The 17,147-nt window shown below is 40.4% G+C and overlaps 1 protein-coding gene across 1 annotated transcript in view; it reads right to left on the bottom strand.

Moving 5' to 3' along the window:
* DPYSL3 (dihydropyrimidinase like 3) overlaps window positions 1-6,673 on the bottom strand; it is a 112,472-nt gene extending 105,799 nt beyond the window's left edge. Inside the window, exon 1 of the mRNA XM_024731400.1 lies at window positions 6,262-6,673. Coding sequence (XP_024587168.1) covers window positions 6,262-6,642 — 381 coding nt within the window. The 5' untranslated portion in view covers window positions 6,643-6,673. The remainder of the gene's footprint in view (window positions 1-6,261) is intronic.
* Between the last annotated feature and the right edge of the window lie 10,474 nt (window positions 6,674-17,147).

The following is a 17,147-nucleotide window of genomic DNA, read 5'->3' on the forward strand; positions in this document are numbered from 1 at the left end:
AATCCACAGAATGCACAACACCAAGAGTGAACCCTAATGTAAACTATGGACTTTGGGTGATGAGAATGTGTCAATAGGTCCATCAATTGTAACAAATATACCACTCTGGCGGGGGAAGCTGATAATGGAGGAGGCTATGCAAGAGTGGGTGCAGGAGAAATATGGGAAATCTCTGTACTTTCCACCCAATTTTGCAATGAACCTAAACCTGCTCTCAGAAATAAAGTTTATTAAATGTTTTAAAAAGTGGTAAAAAAAGCTGTTTAAAAACAGATAATACCGCATGTTCCCACTTTTATTTTGGAGTAAAGAAAATACACTCTTGTGTTAATGGCAGTTTTCTCTGAGAGATTATGACAAAAGGCAGTTTATGTTTTCCTAACGTGCATCTATTTGGTTCACCTTTGTTCCTCTAACATTAGTTTTTGATTGCTCACCTACATAGCTGGTGCTTAGTAAATGTTTTTGAATCAATGAGAAAAGAGAAAATTAGTGCATGAAGGGAGATTTGGGGACTCCTCATCATATTTATGGTGACCCTTGTTATCCACACCCCAGTGGCCCAACCCCAGACATATATTTATAAAGAGCACACTGAACAGTAGCCATCATCTGGCCTGCAGCCTCATCACAAGCCTTCAATGGTTTGAAACTTTTCTCTTAGATGTTGGTCCATAAAAGACGACATGTCCCTGAAGAACTCAGGCTGACAGTGAACTCATTAATGACTGTTATATTGATATTAGAACCACTGACTGCTATGGCTTTGTTCCAAAGATCATAGACTTACAAGCACTCACCCAACTGGGTAGGCAAGATGAGCCACCAGGGTACAAGAAAAAAAAATCACGATTTATATTTATGATGATATCTCTTCTTTTTTAGTTTGTACTTTTCTTTGTATCTAATAATGTCATAAGATATTAATATATTATTTGTATATGTAATTTATATATATGTACATGTGTGTACATATATGTACATACACATATATAGAAAGAGAGCATATGCTCAAAAAATTTTTGCATAAAGGTACACAATCAGAAAAGTTTATAGACCACTGGTCCAGCCCCTTCATTTTAGAAAGGAGGAAACTAAAACTCAGAGAAAAGGGAGGTACCTTTCCTAAATTGTATAGCTAGCTGGATAAAGGAAGCTAATGCTTTATCCAGTTGTCTTTTTTTCTGCCTCATCTCACTGTTTTTTTGATGGTGTTGAACTATTTTTTGAATGCCATGTGAGTCCACGTTAAGAGTACAGATATATTTTAACATGACATTTTCCTGAAAGTTTAGTTTTTTAAAAGTGCTTACACACCCAAATAGACCTTCTGCCTCCTCTTGCAAAAGAAGGGCTGAACTTGCATTCAAGGATTCCATTCCCCTCGGCCAGATTTCCTCTTCCTAGGAAGCTTTATCCACTGTCTCACAGGAACATTATTTGATTACTGGAAACTAATCATAAAGAGAATCAGCTATAGAAATCACTCACAGAAAAGTATCACAGACCAACCTCTGGCTTCCAAAACATTACTTACAAGAGCCGTCAGCAAAACCTTGTCTCCAGGGCCCATTACTTTGAGGGAACTCTGCCAATCGCAGCATTACTTAGAAGGCACATTTTTTATGTCCCTCAAATGCCTACTGTCAGACTAAACTAAAGTTCTGAATGGTTTCAAACACACCCAAGTTTGGCTAAGTAAATGTACTCCCAGATTCAAGTGTGGCCTGAGGGCCAGGTAAGTAAGAACTTCTTTTCCCAGCCTGAGTGCAAACTTTAGTTTGTCCGAGCAGCCTTGTAAAATTCATTTACACTACAGCGTTTCGATCTGGATGACTAGAGAGGCCTTTATAAGCCTAGAATTCTATTGCCAGCTGTCTTCCTTTGTGTAGGTTAAGGAGGAAGACTTCAATTTCTCTGAATCATTTTGAAAACCATCACCAGGACAACAAAGACAAACGGTAAAAGGTAAGAGGCACAGCTCATTTGTTTCAAATCCTCTCCTCCTAGACCCCAAAGCCCTGCTGACTTCATAGGGAAAAATCTTGCACAAAAGTGGCCCACGTGAGAAGCGGGGAACTAGAAATGACCCCCAGTTCCCGAAAGGGAGTTATCAATAGACCCACCTAATCATAATGTCTTTACTTTTGTTTTCACTGGATGACAGAGTCTGCAGAATCATTTGCTCTTGGCAGACTATATATCATAATTCTCCTCCCTTTAGTAATTTCCTCACTGCTAGAAGTGATTTCCTTTCTGCATGCATGGAAACCATCTTGACAAATGGTGAAAAAAATATTTACTTTTCACTTAGAACTGCTTTTTTATGTACTGACTGTCAAAAATCATAAACAAAAAGTTGTGTTGAAGAATTTGGCAATATGAATGCCTATCATGAGAAAAATGTAAATACATAATTTAATAAGGTGTTTACAAATAGATCCAGAACCACAATAGAAAGAGCCAGTGATACCTCAAACCTGGAACATGGCATTTGGAGTATAACTCAGTGACATTTTTTACATTTTTATTCTGCCAAACACTTTTGCTATTTAACCCTTTCATAATTTATTCTTTTATTAACTAAACTCATTTCCTTCAGGTGGGAATTAATAACTAGGAATGCTAGAGACAAAGCATACTTTAATTTTATCATGATATTTTAAAAACCTCTTTCTATAGCTTCAAAATCAACTTGGAAGAATAAGGATTTTGCAGCAACTGTTCTCAAAGACTGAGCAACTGAGCTCCAAGAATTCTGAATAATGGACTGGCAGGGAGATGGAGACGGTTTCTAAGGTGTATGTAGTGGGAAGGTCCGTCCTTGCCTTGCATTACGGTAACATGTCCGGAAAAGACATAGATAAAGAGATAGAGATAGAGATGTCAGGCACATAGAAAGTGCTCAAAAAGAGATATTTATTATCAAATCTGCAGATAGTCCAAAACTGGAGTAAGGGATATTGTACTATAGAATTAAGCTTCAAAATTATCATTATAATAGAAAAATAAGCAAAATGGTGATGAATATTACAGAGGGAAAAAATAAAATCCTGCCGTTAAAATATTTTTTTCCTTTTGGTTTTGTTTTAAGTTCAACTGTACCAACATAGTATGTAGATATCCTGGCTTAGGTGGAAAAGTTCCTGAAGGCTGAATGACATGGAGTTTATTATGGAGACAACAGTAGGACTTGGATTAATGAATTATTATGTGTAATCTTTACTACAGAAACATATGTTGTGTATAAATCACGGAAAGTAACTAGCCTAATGCATTTTGCCATGGCCATATCCCATCTAGAACACTGTGTTCAGTTCTGGGCACTATATTTTCAAAAGAATATTTACAAAATATAGTATAACCTGAAAAGGAAATCCAAGTGATAAAAGGCTCATACAATGCAGAGCTGAAGAAGCTAGGAATAATAAGGCTAAAAAAGAGAATTTTAGCAAGAATGTGATAATTGCTCTAAAACATATAAAAGGCAGTAAAAATCAATGAGTAACAGTAACAAACATGTATTGAGCACCATACGCAAAGTAGTCACTGTTATCTGCATTTTGCAAAAGAGAAAAACTAAGGCACAGAGAATAAGTTACACATTTATGGTCACATAATTTGTAAGTGTTGAGCCAGTTTTCATCCCACTAATGCACCCCAGATCTGGGAGAGATCTTAAAGCTATTTCCCAAATATTTCTAACCTCTATCTTACAGGATCCCAGTAAGACTGTACTTTCTCAGTTCTTCTGAAGTTGGACATGGACTGATGATTTGCTCTGGCCCATGAAATATGAGCATAAGTCATGCTCGTGGCTTCAGTGTGGGAGTTTAAGAGTCTGTGAGCAATTTACCACGTGCTTTTCCCACCATGGATGTGAGGACATGGGACCTCCATCAATCTAGGTCTCTGAGGAGCAATAATGAACAGAGCAGCCCTGCAGATCCATCACAGACAAGGAGCAGGAGCAAAAAACACTTATTTATTGTTTGATTAAGTTTGATTTGGGGACTGTTTGTTACTGTGGCATTACCCCACCTTTTCTGACAGATGCACAAGCCTACATGCCTAAAATGATTAAGATATCTCAGAATAAGGAAACATAGTTATTCTTATATTTCCAGTGGTCAGAACTGAGAATAGTTTGTAGAAACTGCAGGTGGTAGACTTGGGCTTATTTAATTTTTTTAACATAAAGTCATCCAAAATGGCTTCATGAAGAAGTGAGCTCCCTGAAAATGGCAGTATTTAAACAGAGGCCAGATGATGATTTTGTACCTATGTAGCAAAAGAGACGGCTTCGTTAAGGGGGTTTTATCAAACTTTTATCCAGCACCTCCCAAGTGCCAGGCATTTCAGCCACAAAGATAAATGCAAACACCCGATCCCTATCCTCAAGGAGATAATCAAGTTCAGAAGTAGATAACCTCTGCTGTCTCTTCTAACAGTGTGATTCAACCAAATTAGAGATAATAACATGGTCTGGATGAAGCTGAGAGCAAACCCAAACTTAGAAATAACCATGTAGCACTAGAAATCCTGGTTGTATGATTATTTTTCAATTAAGAGGCAAAAGTACAGGGTTTGCAAAAGGAAGGAAAACGAAAGACTTATTGGGTTTAAAAGAGGAACATTTTCCCTTTCTCTAGTTACCATTCTTAAATCTTGCAAACCAGGCATATTATCTGGCTTACATCAGGGGTGTTCCAGCAAAGGGAATAGCACTGACTCAGGGCAACTGTTACCGACCTTTTCCATCACCTCTCCCACCCCTTAGAGTCAGAAAGGGAACATTTCAATACTGATCAAAGTCAGACCTGAAGAGAGGCAACAACCTTTCCCTAGGGCCATTCTTCAGCTTAGAAATCAGCCAAACCCTTTCCAAAAGATCAGAAGATTTTCCTAGAAGGGTATTTGAGCAAGGCCTAGAGAAATCCCGTATACTAAGGATGATGTGAAAATCACAAACTAAGTAAGTGATTCCAAGGCACAATGACATTGTTGCCCAAAGGCACCTTAAAACAGTACTGATTTCGGTACTTTCTTTCCCACTATTAATACTTAAAGCTTTATTATTTTTAAACTTCCAAAAATCACACAGTGCAGAGAAGTCCTGTCCTTTCACTGGCTCGCTGCATTTTAATGGAAAAACATCTAAAACTTGGGTTAGCATTAACTGTAATAGTTCTCAGGCAAACATTTCCATTTCAGGTTATTATTCATAACAGTATTAGTGCAGTATAATATATGCAGCTAGATTTTGCAGCCATTATCTAGACAAGGGTGAGGTATCTGATTACTATTGTTCCTCAACTCAAAAGCGTCCATTTGAACTCTGAATACTCCAACTCTGCCCAGGCCCTGAATTTTCTGGACTATGGTCCTGATTTTCTATGAAATAAACAAATAAATCAGGGCAAGCTGGGTTTCAGTGCCATATCTTAAGTCAGCTCAGTGTGACATGAGTTTCTGAAAAACACACACACAAGAAATTGGCTTTGGCACAAGGAAAAGCAGCAGGGAACTTGCAGCTCGTGCTAGTTCAATGTGTACCCTTAATCCTCTCGCCTATTTTTTAAAAAATACAATTAATACTCTTCCAAAGACAGCTGGATCCCCAGTCTTGTACCAAGCTACCTACACAAATATACTCTTTACAAACAGAGACGTGAAATGTCGATCTAGGACAGAAGAGAGGCATGGGGTTTTGGGTGTTTAGTCTAGTGGCTCCACACTCAAAAGTTTCAGGGACAGAGCTGATGTCGGAAGAGTGAGAGGGGAGACCGCCCACCCTGTACTTTCATCCGGGTACTATGGAGATGACCCCATTTTCCCAGGACCAGTCTGCCCTCTGCCCTGGTGACCTGGGTTGAGATTTAATCTAGAGTCAGAGGGGAGACCGAGACAATTGTGCTAATGGGTACTCAGACCTAGAGAAGGGCTGGAAATCACTCAGCCCTCCTGGGCTGGCCCGGCTGACACACCCACACAGAACCGATGGCCCGGGGATGCGGCAGGGAGGCGAGGGGACCCACGCACCCCGTCCCGCGCGCACTAAGATGCTACAGTTGAAGACACGCGCGAATAATCCAGATCCGGGCCGGGAGGGCTCGCTGCACTCAGAGGAGGATGCCCTTTTCCTCCCCCTAGTCCTCCATCCCCTTGCAAAGTGAGCAGGAGAAAGTTGTGCCTGGGCCATGGCGCCCCGGGCTGGGAAGGGAACGAGGGCAGGCGGAGAGGAGATCCTGGCCCACCTACCTTGTCCTTGGGGCCGAGGTTCTGCAAAACCTCCTTGCCCGTGGCGCTCCGGATCTCCACCCCAGCGGGAGCGGGCGACGTGGGCGCGGGCTCCCGGCTCTCCTCTCGGCCTTGGCCCCGGCGCGGTGTGTCCCCCTCGGCGCCGGACCGGCTCCCCGAGCCTCGGGCGCTGCCCTGGCTGCTCCGGGGAGTCTTCGCGCCCCGTTGCCCCACGCTCAGGGCATCGAAATCCAGCGTCTTGCTCTCGAAGGCGCCCTCCACGTTGCAGAACATGCCGCCGTACTTCTGCCGCGGGACCTGGTCGGTGGTGCCCGGCCTGGCCAGGTACACGGGCAGATCGTCTTCGTGGGAGCTGTCCCAGCCTCTGCGGCCCGAGGCCATGGTTGGATCGCGACAGTGGCCCACGGGTCCTCTTCCCGAGAGACGGAAAGGGCAGCCGCCGGCAGCGTGCGCCGAGCCACAGTGATTGGGGAGGGAGGAGGCGCCTGAGCCTTCGCGCCAGAGGCGGCAGTGCTGCTCCGGTTCCTGCCAGTCCCCTGCGAGCCCCGAGCCAGCGAGCGCGGCGCGGGGGCCGGAGCGGCGGCGTGTTCTGCTCGCCCGCCTCGCCCGCCTCGCCCGCCCTCCCGGCCGCACCTCCTGCGCGCCCAGACCCTAACGTGTGGCCTCCCGCGATCACGCTTCCCCGCCGCCCATCCAAAGGAGAAATCCAATTTGGCGCGCGCGCGCGCACACACACGCACGCTTCCCGCTCGCCCAGCAACCCTCAGATTCACCCTCAAGAACTCGCCTCGCTCACACGTGCGCACAAACCCTGCTTTATACACACTCACTCCGGAGTTGGCCTTCCAAACACAAGTCTCTCTGCCCTACTAAAGTGAAGAAACCTTGTTGACTCAGGTGGGTTGATTTAAAAGCCAAGTCTTTCCTGATTTAGAGCCACACACACGCACAAACTCAGATTTACCAGACTCACAATCCCAGACCTGTCTCATCCTAATCTTAGAATTGTCTCACAATTGCTCCCAGTTCTAGAATCTGCCTCACAAACCTGCACCCTCACATAATGAACTCCTGAATTATTGGTTTACAGAGCCCTACAGACAGACCAGCTTACTTCACTGACAATCACAAAAACCTGTAACTGACTCACACATTTCAACCCATTCTTACTTCATATCTACCACCCTAGATTTTGCTTTTCATCCACCCTTAATTTGCATCACACACAATTACACAACAGATCAGACTTGCCTTGCAAAATACTCTTCATACCCTGTCTTCATAGCACAGCCCCCTGGCTGATACCTCACTTACTGAGGCCAGAACTGTACCCCTGACCTCACACAAGGGTCCAGATTTACCTCAAAAATGGACAACCAAAGACTTTGCTGTTCCTGTTAGCTGACACACACACAGGTTTTACTCGTGCTGGTGCACACTCTCACAACCTCATCCTCTTCTCCACGTCCACCCACATGCACTCTAAGCCAGACTTCGCCACATAAACACAGAGTCCACAAACTGCAGAGCTCACGTCGTAGGTGCCCACACAGCCTAAACCCTGAACCTGTAACGCTCACCTTCAACTGCGCCCCGTCTCAGAAATTCACTCATGCGGTTATTCAGTCTTCCAACGTGAACTGTGTGCCTACTATGCTCTTCAGAAGGTACTGGAGCAACAGTGTGAAACGAGGCAGATGGAGGCCTGTCTCCAGCAAGAGTGTACACTACAAGCACCCATCTGGGTAGCTCAGTCATTCACTAATCTGCCCAACTTCATCTTCTGAATTCTCCACTACATCATAAGCTCCATGAAGGCATATACCGCATCTGTTTAGTCTACCTTTGAATATCTTGAGTCTAGAGCATCTATAGGCACCTAAGGTACTCTGTAAATCCTTTTTGAATGAATGGATAATGATGACAATAATAAGAACAATAGGGAACATTTATGATGTGGTTGCTGAGTGCCACTCATTAATGTAATTGTTTCGCATATATGTATTAATTCATTTAATGCCCATAAGCATCTGGCAGGCCTCTCATGCACACAGAAAGGATGTTTAAAGGCATCTGCACTGAAGTTGATGAACTGAAACTCTGAACTCCAATATGGGGGGGAATTAGGATATTGGAAAATGGGATCTCGCTGAAAGGCCTGTACAAGCCTTGGAGGTTTGAGGGATGGAAGTTGACATGAACTCAGATCAAAGCCAAGTATGTTGACACAAGTTATACTTATCCCGAGTGAGGAGAAAGACACTTAAAAACTGTCTGTGTTCTATCACAATTACTCGTGATTTCTTAAGCTGACTTCCTCTGGGCAGCTGCTCCTTTTTTTTTTTTTTGTGGAACGTGGGCCTCTCACTGTTGGGGCCTCTCCCATTGCGGAGCACAGGCTCCAGACGCGCAGGCCCAGCGGCCATGGCTCACGGGTCCAGCCGCTCCGCAGCATGTGGGATCTTCCCAGACCGGGGCACGAACCAGTGTCCCCTGCATCGGCAGGCGGACTCTCAACCACTACGCCACCAGGGAAGCCCCAGCTGCTCCTTTTTAACAAATGCTGGTTGATGATGGATAGACTCCGAAATTCATGTGAGAAATCAGGGAAACAGGCCATTCCCTCCCTCTTTGCTCCCATAGGTTACTTCCCCCCTCCTCTTTCCTATTGCTCTCATCTTTCCTCCTTTCATTAATTCACCTACAGACCGTTAGTGGGACACTTGCTATGTGTCCAGCATTGTCCTGGGTTCCTCCTCTGTGGAACATAATTCTAGTGGCAGGGAACTGACAGTAAGTAAGAAAGATTAGGTCGGATAGCCACAAGAGCTATGTAGAAAATAAGATAGCCAACATTTTAATTGGCTGATCAGGAAAGACTTGAAATCTTCCCCATCTGACTCTCTATAAACGCCACTGGCACCTTCACCATCAGCAAGGGCAACGGTAAAGATATTAGCTAACATTTATTAGGAATTTATTCTGTGCCAGCCTAAGGATTTCCACTGCGTCTTGATTAATCTTAATAATGCTACAAGGGAGGTGCCATTATTTTACTAGTGAAGAAGCTGAAGCTCTGAGTAAATGCCCAAGTTATGACAGAATCATAACTGGAAGCAAAGTATGGGCCAAACGTCCAAGGTTTCCTTTGAGACAAGCACATTCTGAATGTAGATGCAGGCTTGTCTGTGCTCCCACGTGTGGGCGCAGATAAGCCCCATTTTTAGAGCTGCATTGCCTCATGACTAGTCTGTTGCAATGTGTATGCTCCATAATTACATTTGTTGATGAAACATCACATTTAAGAGTCAACAGCTGCATATGCACATATGTGTTTAATTAAGAAAGCCAAGCAGTCTTGAAATGAAGACTGAAATGGGAACGGTTGATCTGACTCCAGTTCTGCAACTATGTGGCCTTAGGCCAAGCATCTTACTTAACTTCTAGATGTCTTTCTCCTTCATATTTACCTCACCCACTTGACAGGATTATTAAGGACTTCATTCCTTGAGTAAAAGACATTGTGCTGAGAATTCCATATGCATTGCCTTAACCTTCCTAACAACCCCATACATTGGGGATGATTATTCTCATTTTACTGGTGGGGAAAACGAGGCCTAGACAAGTTAAGTCCCTTGCCCAAAGTATCACGCCTAGTACTTCAAGCTAGAATTCATATCCTCTACCAGCTAATTCAGAGCCTGTGCTCTTAAAAACCACTCCACATCAGAGTTTTCTTGTAAGAATCCAAAGAGACAGTTAAAGACTAAAAGTAAGATGTTAACAAAGGAAATTATTCTAAGCACCCCCAGCTGTTGTTGGGCAGAAGTTAACTTTAATTAAGACAAACATTCACATAAAGAAATATCCTACCAATGTCCACCCAACGAAGGCCTTAGCCCTATGAACACATAGTGATTTTGTTACATCTCTGCCTGGTAAGGTAGAGGAGACATTACTTAAGGCAGTCACAAACATAGGAGCACCATTATGTCTATGGCCACCTTAAGTCACTTCCTAGTGAAAAATTTATCCAAAACCATATGCAAACAGGAAACTATTTCTACAACATAGGCAACAAAATAGAGCTTTCAACTTGTCACACACCAGATCAAATTTGCATTTCCTGTAACTGCAGTAAATGACTTGCCACTTTGCATTGAGATGACTTGTGAAGCGAGCCCATTGCATATCCGATTATAACTTTAGGGCAATGTATTCCGGAGGTGTCTTCTATTACCTATAGATCAGAAGAAGGCAGAGAGACTTCTAGACGGTAAGCAATGACATGTGTGGAGCAATCCCAATACAGCAGAGGCTAGGATGCCTTTTATGCGAAATAAACTGCACTGCAGTCTTATAAGGCAAAAATCTACCCAACAGAAGATAAAATGTTAATACTCACTAAGGCTGTGCCTCCATACTCAAAACAAGGAGAAGATAGAGGATTTATGCAGTTTACTTTGACTCAACAGTGAATTTAAATATCTCTGATCAGAACCCACCCTCTGTCTTTTCCTTCCTTGAACTGCAAGAATTTGAACCTACATTATCTCTTTCCCACTTCATGGGTACAGACACTAGACACCTCATTGTTCACCCTATAAATGCCATATAGGAATCAGACAATCTTTTCAAACTATTCAGCACTCTACCTGACACACAGTAGATGCTCAATAAACATTAGTTCCCCATTTCCTCAGAGTATATTTAGATATATCATTAATATCACACAGAGTTTGTAATAACGAGCTTAACCATGTCCTGCAACTTTAACTTTGCAGGGGTTTATGGAGCGAATTGACACTGGAATAATGTTTTGTATGTGTTTTGTATGTTTAAAAATGACTATTTTTAATATACTTCCATCACACTCTAAGAATTTTCCTGACAGGCCACTACTCCGTTTCAGCTCAATATTTGGTGACCAAAGTGTTCATTACAAATCTAAAAACAGTTTGTTTTTCAAATACATGCACAATGATAAAACCATCTTATAAAAAATATTAATAATCCCAACTGTGTACACAGAAAAAAAAATCCCTGCTATTTCATGAATATATACACGTAGGGGGGAACTATAAGAATACATATAAAAATAGTAACAGAAAGATGAGTTGTAAGATTATGAGTAACCTTTAGTTTCTTCTTTCAAGCACTTCTATATTTTCCAAAATCTCAAAATTTCTATAAGTGTGAGTTAACTTTTAATAATTATAAAGTTTGTGAATTTTTAAATGTGTGTCCAGGATGTTATTTTAGATCAAAATACATTTATTGATCATGTTGAAAATTGCTGATGAATTATTGAGCAAAGCTGTTAGCTCTCTATTATGAAGACCTATTAACTAAAATGAAAAATAAAAATAAAGGAAAATTAACCTCCTCATCAGGGTCAAGTTGTCATCCCATGCAAAGCATCTCAGCAGTTGGACAGCTGAGTGAGAAAATGATCATTACGATGAGGATGTGAAATGAGGGCTTAAAAAATGTCCTCGAGGCAAATCCTTTCCACCAAAGGATTAGTTAATAAGACAAGACATAATCACCTTCCTAGTGTGGAGTTGTTGGGGGTTCCCTTCCCCATTTTATACACAAAGTATCTCTCTTTGATATTACTGTTCTCAAATGTTTGAAAGCCATTCCCAGTCATGGAAGTTTCTTTTGCCTTAAGCGTGAAGAAGACAAACGTTGAAGTAGCTGCTAAGATGATAAAATAGATACTCACGTGGAATGCTCTAATGCTCTAATTTCCTTGATGCCAGTTCACAGGTGCAACTTAATCTCCTAAATGAAAATCTCTAAGTAAGGGCCAGACATAAATCGAGTTAAAGGATAAAACCGAAAAAACAAACAAAACTTATAACCTGTCCAACCTCCTTACAAGCCTCAATGTTCATAATACGTTTCCAAGATTTTTTAAAATGTACTTATTTTGTTGTTTTTCCAGTTACTCTTCCTGTTTTTTTGCTCATTTACAAATTAATCTCATTGGTTTTACATTATTGTTATACCAATCTTCCTCTGATTATTCAGAATAAAAATAATTCTCTCTTACCTTTTGCCATTCAGAGAAAAATATAACAATAATGAATTATTTGCTTATCTCTCCCTCCCTCCCTCCCTCCCTTCCTTCCTTTTCAATGAAAATTTCAAAACTACAGAAAAGCAAAGGGTAGTTTAACAAATGCCCATGTATGCATTCTCTAGAATTTATAAATGTTAACGTTTCATCATATTTTAATGACATATTTTAAGCAATAAAACAAAATAGAGTTGAAGTGCCCTATGTATCCCTTACCTGTTCTTTCTTTCTCCAAATGAAAAAAGAACCATTAATCTACATTAATATCTCATATTCTCCTAGGGTCTTCTATCTGTTGGAACATGATCCTTTACAATTTTTATAACTCTTTTTCTTACCAAATAAACTACTGTCCTAGTTTAATTACTTGTTTTAAAAAATAACCACTAAAAAAAAAAAAAAAAAAAAACCACTAATCAGGGACCATATACAGAAGCCCCTTACTCCTAGAGAGCCAAGACTTGCAAAAGTAACTTTAGGGTATCTCCTGTTAAAACAAAGGTGATCATACTTCATGCATTAGGGCAGAACATGTTCAACTCAAACTCTAACAGAAGGTGTGTGTCTTCAGAAGACTGGGTTTCTGAATCAACCAATACAAATTCTGTTAGAGACAGGGTCAAAAACCAACTAATTTTCTCTTAGTGGAAATATTGCTGTTATCGTAGCTTGAGTGGCTCAAGGACCCCAGACATATAATGTACACTTAACATTTAAAAAGATGACTTTATTTCAGTTTTCCCTTGAGCCTAAATGAAGTAAAGCGCAAAGAAAGGTAGTCAAAAGAAAAATGACAATCTAAAAAGAGAAGCTTTTTTCATTGCAGACAGAAATTTGCTGGCTCCACAAGACTAGCGAACATCCTGGCCCCAACATAAATGGCTGACAGGCAAGAGTATGAACGACAGATACTAAGAGATACGGGAGAAAAAATGGAAACGTGGTGAATAATTCTTTCATTGACAATTTTATAGCTATGTACAGATTCAGAAAACATGACAATGTTTTGGCATTTTGGCAATGTCTTCGTATCCCAGGGCTTTTGTCTGATTTCATTTTTTCCGTTAATAAATAACATTATTCCTCCAGATCTTTCAAAATTAAGAAGAAGGGATAGGAAACAGGATCCCTTCCATGTTTCAAGTTTTTACAGTGATTTATATTGGAAACATGAAGAAAAATGTAGAGAGATAATTAGATTAATCATATAGCCCCAATTTCCATCTCTGATTAAGAAATATCAGAGTATTCATGTGGAGTTTGTTACATTTGAGAAACACGTGGGACTTGAAGTAAAGAAAACTGGACCGACAATTGTGGGTCCACCACTGGCTTAGTGAATTTGGGGGAATTGCATAAACTTTCTACTTCTGTTCCCCTCCTCAACAAAATGGGAATAAAAAGCTGTGGTGTTGAAAAAACAAATGAGATATGGCATACTAAGCCGCAACTGTTCTCTATAAACGTTGTTGTTTGAGTTCCTTCCATGCCTGGTACCAGTTTCTGTGATTCAACAGATTAACAATAAACATGTGTTGAATTAATGGTATCTGGAATTTTTGTTTTTTAATTGTAGGTAGAACTGTATATAGTATATAACTAATAATTACGAATCAGTCTAAGTCATGACCAAAGTGAAAACATATTTTGGGAAACCAAGTCAGATTCCCTTCTCTTCTAATCCTAAAACTCTTAGGCATTTGTCTCCAAAGGTATCCTAGACCAAAGATACAGTCAGATGTATAGGTGAAACTTATTATATAAAAATACACTAAAAACAATAAGAAACAGACAGAAGTTTTTAAAGATTGTTATTTTCAAGCAGAGCTCATATTAAAATTTACTCAGTTCTGACTACATGACGTCTGATAACGTATTTAATCATTTTTAATGTGGGCTGGTCACTAGGAATGGTAACATTGTTTATTTCTTTTCCAAAAAATATTCAGTATGGACTATACACTCAAACAATACACTACAAAATCATTAGTATATCAGAAAAAAAATAATTTTTTGGCTATAAAATTTATACCTACAAAAATATACATTGCAGTCTTTTACAATAAGATTGACTGACTTGTTCTGGGAATAACTAGAGTATATCAAGATGGACTAATCTAAAATTCTCAAAATCTCAAATCTAAAATTCTCTAAATCTAAATTTCTCTAAAATTTCTCTAAATTTCTCTAAATTTCTCTAAAATTTCTCTAAAATTCTCTAAAATTCTCAAAACCATACATTTATTGAGTACATAAGTTAACAGTTTTCAAAAAAAAACTGAGGTTAAATACCATGCAAAAATTATAGTAGTAGTGAAGTAGTGAAGTATTTTATCTTTAATATAATTATTTTATGGCTTAATTTTAACTAAAACTTAGTTCTCGAACTAAAAAATGTGAGTGACTCAAGATTTGGATGGGACTTGTCAAACGTCTATAATATCGTGATAATTCCAGTGGATGTACCTTGGCAATTACCCTATAACACAATACAATAAGGATGTAATATTGTTAGCTGGATTATTCTTTGTTATGGATATAATTTTTGACATTGGCTGGCAAATACATAATTACTTATTTAAAAATTCAATAGTCAGTAATTAGAATACAATCGTAGATCATACAATGATGATTTATTTTACCATTTGGATTTTTACCAGTGCCTTTTACACCTGGATCCTGAGAAGTCTTTAATTCAGGACAAGGCATAAATGAAAACTCCCCATGGGGAAGGCAGATTCACTTTTATTAGAAATATAACTATTTCTGTAGATCTTTAAGTACTCTTTCCCAAGTTCTAGAATACTTGATGATACAGAAATCAAGATTGCTTGTTTTTTTTTTTTTTTAACCTTTGAAGACACTGAAAACGTCTAAGAAACCACTTTGAAACTTGTCCTTATAAAAAACTGTGAGTTCTTGAATTAGCCTATTCAATCTTCTTTTTTATTTTTATCCAAAGACCAGTTCTGTTTGCTGTCCTAAGATAATTCAAAGGCAGAGGAGACAATACCTGAGCCAAGTCCAAGCCTCAGCTAAGGGGAAAGAACTCTCTGGAGTGACAAAAGGGAAACAGTCAGTTTAATCTATTCAATTCATTACATATTTATTGAGTACTTATTTTGTGCCAGGGAATATTCAAGGTGCTGTGGGAGTTTATAAAATAGGAGATGAGAAGTATTCAAATTTAATGCTGCTTAGATTGTAATAAGTGTCACAAGAGGAAAAGAGCTACAGATCAGCAAAAACTTTCTGAAAAGCAAACCCAAGTCACAAAGGGTGAGGGGGATTTTGACAGAGGAAGGTGGGTGTGGTCATTACTGGCAGAGTTGAGAAATGGTGGAGAACAGAGAGCAGTCTTGCTTGGATGGAGAGCGCAGGGCTTGCAGGGTAGTGATGGGAGGCCAGGAAGATTGGACAGGGCTTGAATGTTGGGACCCTGAATTAGAGGCAAGAAAGTTTTTTGATTAGGAAAATGAGTACGCACTGGGTCTGACCTGTTTTGCAATATTAACCTTACCTATAGCCATGAGCTCCAGGGATTGATTTCAGATGTCACAAATACTTCTGCATATGCCCTCTGCCCAAATTTCTCCTGTCTTCATATTGCTGTCTGAAAATCATTTTTAGGACCTCTGTTCTATTACTGAAGATTTTATGCTTTTGTAGAAAACACTGAAATTCTCCTGATAAGGATAACGTCTCCAGCTATCAGCATACAGAATTCCCACCCCTCGCTGAGTAGATGTGGGAGGTGAAGAGAATGTAAACAGCACGAAATCTCAATGTGCAGGGCAAGGAGTATCTGGAGAAAGGTTTAGAATTGGCAGGCAAATTTCCAAATGAGTCTGCAGTGTGTTTAAGAAGAGAGTTGAACATTTTTGTCAAGGGATGATAACAGTTGTGGGAAAACCAGTGATTCAACAGCAAAGCAAAAGGCTTAGAGCTGTGACTGATGAGATGAGCAGATTTCTGTCTCACTGCGGGGCAAGGTGGGGGATGAAATACAGGAGTAAATAATGCATATGAGCGCCTGAAGAAAGGTTTTATGTGATCATTCTCTCTGTATAAGAGAGTATTACATTTCCATTGCTATATGACAAATTACCACAAATTTGGCAGCTTAAACAACACACATTTGTTATCTCATAGTTTTCAAGGGTTAGGAATTTGGGGACAGGTTTAGCTGGGTTCTCTGCTCAGGTCTCACCAAGCCGAACTCACGGTATCAGATGAGGCTGAGATCTCATAGCAGACTTGGGGTCCTCTTCCAAGCTCCTTGGTTGGTGACAGAATTCAGTTCTTTACAGTTGCAAGCCCACCAGCTATTTTCTGTCACACAGGGACCACTCCCAGCTCCTAGAGGCCACCCTCATGTCCTTGCCGTGTGATTCCCCTTCCTAGGTAGTTCACAACGTGGCTGTTCACTATTTCAGGATCAGCGAGAATCTCTGTTGCTTTCAGTCTCTGAATTCTTTTCAAGTCTCACCTGATTAGGTAAGGCCCACCCAGGATAAGCTTGCTAGCTTAAAATCAATTGATGAATGCCCTTAATTACATCTGTAACATCCCTTCAGAGCAGGACTTGGATTAATGTTTGATTAAAGAACTGGGAGCAGTGTATACAACCAGGATAGTGGGACTGTTGGGGGCCATTTTAGAATTCTGCTTGTCACAAAGAAACATATGCCAGAATCTTTAATAGGTGAGGATTTCATACTAAGGCTCTTTTTCCATCAGGAAAGTTGTTGAAAAGTGGGCCAGGGACTTCCCTGGTGGTCCAGTGGTTAAGACTTCGTGC

This window comes from Neophocaena asiaeorientalis, unplaced genomic scaffold (assembly GCF_003031525.2).
Source record: "Neophocaena asiaeorientalis asiaeorientalis breed wild unplaced genomic scaffold, Neophocaena_asiaeorientalis_V1.1 scaffold531, whole genome shotgun sequence".
Taxonomy (NCBI): domain Eukaryota; kingdom Metazoa; phylum Chordata; class Mammalia; order Artiodactyla; family Phocoenidae; genus Neophocaena; species Neophocaena asiaeorientalis.